The sequence below is a fragment of the Zingiber officinale genome, chromosome 5B, assembly GCF_018446385.1.
Source record: "Zingiber officinale cultivar Zhangliang chromosome 5B, Zo_v1.1, whole genome shotgun sequence".
Taxonomy (NCBI): Eukaryota; Viridiplantae; Streptophyta; class Magnoliopsida; order Zingiberales; family Zingiberaceae; genus Zingiber; species Zingiber officinale.
In genome coordinates this window covers 5,102,699-5,109,011 of record NC_055995.1, presented here as the reverse complement: position 1 = coordinate 5,109,011, position 6,313 = coordinate 5,102,699, and the positions used below count along the sequence as shown (strand labels likewise).

General features: G+C 37.2%; 1 protein-coding gene and 1 long non-coding RNA gene across 2 annotated transcripts; one reads left to right on the top strand and one right to left on the bottom strand.

Annotated features, from left to right (window-relative positions):
- Window positions 1-4,079: 4,079 nt before the first annotated feature.
- Window positions 4,080-4,735, bottom strand: LOC121987987 (MLO-like protein 7). Its single transcript, XM_042541688.1, has 3 exons — window positions 4,604-4,735; window positions 4,376-4,492; window positions 4,080-4,245 (listed from the first exon to the last, which is right to left on the bottom strand). The coding sequence occupies exons 1-3, from the start codon at window positions 4,733-4,735 to the stop codon at window positions 4,120-4,122; spliced, it is 375 nt and encodes a 124-aa protein (XP_042397622.1). The 3' UTR covers window positions 4,080-4,119.
- Window positions 4,736-5,700: 965 nt separating this feature from the next.
- On the top strand, window positions 5,701-6,313 carry LOC121987221. Its single transcript, XR_006113444.1, has 2 exons — window positions 5,701-5,825; window positions 6,267-6,313. It is a non-coding gene; the product is annotated as an uncharacterized LOC121987221 (long non-coding RNA).

Here is a 6,313-nt window from a genome sequence, read left to right as displayed (position 1 = left end):
GCAAAGGTAAAGAAACTGATTATTGGTCTCAAAACCTTGGTGAAACAGTAACAAACCGGGACACTATACGCTCACGCTCAAGCGTTTCCAAGAACTCCGAATGGACATCAATCGTCGATGCTTACTACATCTCAAAAGACACGGAGGTAAGTACTTTAGAAGAGTTGTTCTCTACCCTTGAATTACACGAAACTAGATGTGCAGAGATATCAAAGGACACAACCAAGACTATGGTGCATGCAACCAATAAGGATGAACCCGAGTCGGACTCGAAGGCGATCAAGAAGCGTACATGGTAAGAAACTTTCAAAAGTTTTTAGATCTAATAAATTTAAAATGCGGAAAAAAGAATCAAAAGGTAGAAGAAAGGTGCGGTGCTACCAGTGTGTCGAAGGAGGGACACCTAAGGAAGGCCAGAACTCAAGAAGATCAAAATGAAGACACCCAAGAAACACAACCTAAAAGCAACTTGGGATGACACTTCTTCATCTGAATCAGAAGCTCAAGAATATGCGGGGATTGCACTGATGGCAAGCCACGAAGGACAAAGTACATCAGAACCCAGCATCGATGAAGGGGGAGCGACCTCAGATGGAAGTAGCGAAGCAGGGGGAGATTCAGGCTTCAAGTCTGATATGGTAAGTGAGGTATGCCTCTTACCCCCTGATGAACTTTACTTTGGTATCAAAGCTATGACTAAATCCATGTATAAATTAGAAAATAAAAATGTCAAATTAGAAAATGAAATTTTAGAAACAAAAAGAATTTTGGCAAAATCATGTCTTATAGAGGATTTTGAAAAATTGAAAATTGAAAATGAAAAACTAAAAGAAGAAATAGAAAGATTGAAAAAATTTAATGGTTCAAATATTTCTACTTTTAGAAATTATGGAGGTTTAAATTGGTATTATAGATTTCATCAAAATCAAATTAGAAATATATCAAAAATCTATATACCTAGGAAATACTTGGTTAATCCTGTAGGTAGGAACCTCTATTGGGTTCCAAAAACCTATTTAATTTAAAATTAAAAATTAGACTTAGCATTTTCAGCAAGGAAATTAAACAACTAATTTCTTTATGAGGCTTTGTCTAAGGAAGTGGTTGTTGCTCCAATAACCAAGAAGGCCTAGTGCCTCGCCACGACCTGGGAGCCAAGTATCGAAATGAAGAGTTTAATTGACTAACTGAAAAAGTATTAATTTAAATTACTTAATGCTTTAAAAGAGTTATTCAATTTATGTTAGAAAAATAAAAAATTTAATTTTTTTTTTAACTTAGAAATTTTTTTATCTTATAAATTTTTATGAAAATTGACTTAGAATTTTTTTTAAGTTATCTCAGAATTTTTTAAATTAGAAATTTTTTTTTGAATGTTGAGATAAGTTTCAAAACTTATAATTTTTTTTTAAAAACACTTATGACTGTTTTATCTCAAAAATATTTTACTTAAATGTTTCTCTTTCGAAAGAAAAATTCTGAAGAGTGTCTTTACATGTTTTACATTAACCCCAAATTTTTATGTGATCAAAGGGGGAGAAGTATGTTAAGTCTAGAGGGAGGTACTATAATTTTTCAATTGAAAAATATTTGGACTTATTGGAATATAAATCATTTTTATTGCATATGGTTACCCTAACTTAACTTGGGTTGCTCACATCAAAAAGGGGGAGATTGTTGGAACCCCAAGGTGTTTTGATGTGATCAAACAAGCTAAGTTAGGTCCTGCGTTTGTTTAACCCTTGTGTCTAAGTGTGCAGGAGCTTAGGAACACAGGAAGTCGAGCGGAAGACGCGGCTAACGAGAAGGACGGCACGGGGAGAGAGCCGACGGGCTCGGTGCGTCCGAGGGACGAGGTGACCGCGGAAGGGTACACTGACGGACGAGAAGAACGTGCGCGGCGTTCGAGGGACGAGAAACCGGGAAGGAGGGCTGCTCGAGGAGAAGGCCGGAACATGGGTTTGGGTGAGCCCTATTCCTGAAGGCCGAGATCACCCAAGCAAACGGAGCCGGAGCGAACAGACCCGGACCAAGATGAGCTGGATCGAGACGAGCTGAACCGGAGTCGAAAAGTCAACTTATGTTGACCTTAGGGCTCCGGGCGCCCGGAATCGACTTTTCAAAAGGATCGAGTTTTGACTCGATCCGACCGTTGGGGGATAAAATTTATCCCCCCAGGGCGCCCGGAACCCTTCCAGGCGCCCGGACCAAGACTATAAATATAGCCTTGGTCCAGAAGCTTAAAAGTAACTACTTGTAATCCAGTGCTTTCATTTGTGTTATTTCTTTCTGTGCTTTCAACGCTGTAAGAGGCTACTCCGCCCAGAGGAGAATCAATTAGTGCGCCTTCCACTACAACAAAATCGCTCATAGACATCGGTTTTCCACCGGTGTCTATTTGATTTTCGACCAATGTCTATGAAGCCGATGTTAAAAGTCTGCCATTTTAGACATCGGGTTAAAACCGGTGTAGTATCATTTAACGACACCGGTCTTCAAATCGGTTATTAACCGGTGTAGTATCACTTAACGACACCGTTTCATCAACGGTGTAAAACCGATGTAATATTGTATGTTAATAACACCAGTTTTGGCAGCGGTAAATGACCGGTGTAATATTACTTTATAACACCGGTTTTACATCGGTGGAAAACCGATGTAATATGTATATTTTTTTAACAGCACAGATTTGATTTTAAAACCGACAATAACAAAAAAAAATACACAAATATTCACAAATTGTACAAATATTCTTCATTCAATAATATCCATAAAATACACAAATATTCACAAATTATATAAATAATCTTCTTACAACAATATCCATAAAATACCCAAACATTCTTTTTACATCAAAAGCTAGCTAATAGATATCAAAATCAAAGTATAACATTCTGTTAACACATCAAGGTACAACTGTCTCAAATGTAATCTAGCATGCATTCAGCCCACTCGAACCGCACTTCATCAATTTCAACTCTGGAGTACTTGAGATTTGTAAACTGTAAAAACACATAAATACTATATTAGTAAATCAAGACCAAAAATCATAGTTGAAAAAGTAGTAAGAGCACCAGGTAACAAGATGACTAATTTGAATGCTTAAAAAGAGACCTATTCATCATTTATCTCAACCACATCAATGCTTACTTCAATGCTTGCAATAAGGATCTTCAGTGATTCACAAGGTATCAGAAAGTTGAATTTGCAGTTACAAATGAAGTAAAAGAATCATATTCAGCTGTCAAAAGATAACTAGGTCCATGCTCTTAGAGAGAACCATACAAAACAAAATGAAAGGTTTTGAACATAAAAAAAAAAAAATGTTAGTCATGCCAAGACTGAGATCACTCATCTATCTATCATTTCAACCTAATAAATTAGTTACTTTGGTTTTACAAAGTCTCCCAATTGTGTAGGAAGATCACAGAAGAATATTCCTGATAAAAGTTAACTTTCTTTAGTAGAAACAACCAATAGCGCTATAACAAATCCAGGAACAGCAACCAACCATTAGTCACTAATATATGAAGAGATTGCAAATGGAAGTGAACTTAAAGAAACAAAAAGAGCAAATAAAAATCAACTAGACAGCAATGGATCCAACATAAAAATTGTGCAAAAACTAATAAATAATAATAAGGGTTACAAATCACTCCTACACAATCAGCACTACACTTGCTTCCAACTAAGAGAGCCTATAATTAAACAATCAAAAGTGTACCAATAATTCTCCTTTCTGATAAATAGCTGTAATAATAAATCAAAAGCATAGCATGTTGTGCTCATATAGCTAACAATAAAAGTGAAACAAAAAAATATAGCTCTTGGGAATTAACTGACACGTATGGTAAACATGACCACCAAATCAAAGATGAAGTGTGTGAAAAATACCTTTGGTTTCTCTTCCTCCTTTGGTTTCAGTAGCTCTTCCTTTGAAATAGCTTTCCCTGCAGAAAATAATTCAGTCACTCAGCAGTCAGAAACATGCAAATATAAAACTACAAAACCGGTAGAATCTGGGCTTCCAAATGTACATGAAAAAATTTCAAATTCAATGCTGTGTCAGAGAACTCAAACCTTTTGCATCACGATATACTGGTTCTGCACTTTTACCACTCAAACTAGGATCCAAGGATGCAAATCTGGGACAAAAAAACAAAGAATAGTGAACATATATATACCAGTCGTGAAGGCATACTCAGCCGATGTCGTATCCTTTTCCCAGTCCTTCCATCTGTGTATCTGCCCAAGAGAAGATTATCAATGCAAAGTGGATACTGCAACAGCTAAACTAAATCATCCTCAGGCAATGCTATGGAATTATTCAGAATGATACATAATGTAATCCACTACTCTGTCACTGCAGATTCACCTTTGCTCTTCCAAGGACCATTATAAGAGCACTATTTACCACATGAAACTCAGCCAAAAAGAAGATCAGAATGTGCAACTGGTGCAAGCCTGTGGCAGTAATCAGTTGCTCCTTTTCCTACAAGTGATCGCAACTGAACATGTTAGTGAAAGCTTCTTAGATTTTGTTTACAATAGATTATTTTCAACCAAACAATCAGAGAATTGGAAGTTGCTGTGCACTACTCACTGGGGGGCATTCAACCACTGAATCACCAGCAGCTAAAATCCTGCGCTTCAGGTGTGACTCCGTCAGCACCAGCGCGAGCAGCCGCCTTTTATTTCTGCCAGTTGACTCTACATCAGGGCGACATGGCAGCATAGAATCTGCAACTGCCTTTGGCACGTAGATTTTCGCGATCTGGTCCTGACTAAATGTCAACAGCAAGGAGATGAAGCCGAGAATCATCAACTCTACGAAAACCACATGGATCACAGAGTTACAGTAATTCATCTATTCCGGATACCATGCACGTCGAAAGAGTGCTCCAATTTAGGTATGAACTTTCTGGTTTTACCGGCTTTCACCTTCTCAAGAACTTCAAAAAGAGTTCTCTTTTGCCTCTTGATAAACCACTGACAACGAAGTCAAAGAAGATGTAACTGTCAGTCATATGAGAAAATGATGCTAATGCAAGACAAGATGGAGTAGCATAATTCCAAGCTAGGAAAAAGATAAGCCATTCAAGGATCTGAAGTATGAAATTATCAGGACAATTTCTCACTTACAGCCCCAGACATTCCAGAAACTGAAAAATGATTAATCTTTAAGATATAAACTGAGAATTTATAAAACCATGCTTCCTCGTGAAACATGACTGATAACTCGTAAAGAAACCGCTTTCGCTTCATTTAATTTCTTGATGTTACTGATAACTCCCAAAGAAACAACAAAGCAAAACAACTTTTTGTATTCGCAAACCAAGTTCATCCTGATCAAGATAGTTTAGATTTTTTTTCCCAATACATACATACATAGATCAAGATTGAGACAAACACTTCATAATTTTCCTTTAAAAATTATAGTAAAAAAAATAAATTCCTGAGCAACTTTCCTGTCAAGAAAAATACCCAAACACATATCAGACAAAGTGAAGCTCTGACTCACCTCCCGGACATGATGAAGTCCCTTCTCCAGCAACAGGGAGATGATAATGATGGCCAACTCAAAAATCGAGCAATCGACCTGCCTATCCGTGAGCTACGCCATAGGACTCAAAAATCGGCCTGGCGTCGAAGATAGAACCCTCAAACGCCATGCCTTTCTTAGGGTTAAATCGGCCGCCCATGTTCCTCGAGAGCAACAAGAAATGGAAATTCAAGCTAACATCTTTGCTTTTGGAGTAGTTTTACTGGAAATAATCAGTGGAAGACCTCCATATTGCAAGGAAAGAGGGTGTCTGATAAATTGGGTAAGATGCATATTTGAAAATATTTGATACTCAAAAACAGCATCAGCTTCTTGTAACAGATACTGAGGGCATAAACCCAAATTTGTTCTTATTTCCTACAAACTTCCGATAATCATTTGTTCCATGTAGTTTAGAAGCTTAATTCTCAACGAGCCCTCTAATCAGTTCATACAATAGTCAGGGTAAGTTAAAGGTTGTATTACCTCTATTTAGCTACCTTATCACATCCCAACTGAGGAAACCATAGCCTCGCTGCAAATCACAAGTTTCTTTCAACATTATCTTCCCTTTGGAGATTCATTAGTTGGAAAAGACATAACATTGTTTGCCCTTTGGGTTCGCTAGTCTCAAGATATATCCTTCTTGATCCAACAGTTTGTGATTCATATTAGTAGATTCATGCTATATATCCACGGCTCATTGTTCTTCTATGTTATACAGGCCACAAAGTATCTTCAAAACCCAGAAGAGATAAGTAAACTAGTAGA

Coding starts and splice junctions, on each gene's coding strand:
- LOC121987987 (XM_042541688.1), bottom strand. CDS start 4,735: ATGCTGCCATGTCGCCCTGATGTAGAGTCAACTGGCAGAAATAAAAGG. Junction 4,493..4,603: donor CAGTGGTTGAATGCCCCCCA/GTGAGTAGTGCA, acceptor GATCACTTGTAG/GAAAAGGAGCAACTGATTAC. Junction 4,246..4,375: donor TGGTCCTTGGAAGAGCAAAG/GTGAATCTGCAG, acceptor TCTCTTGGGCAG/ATACACAGATGGAAGGACTG.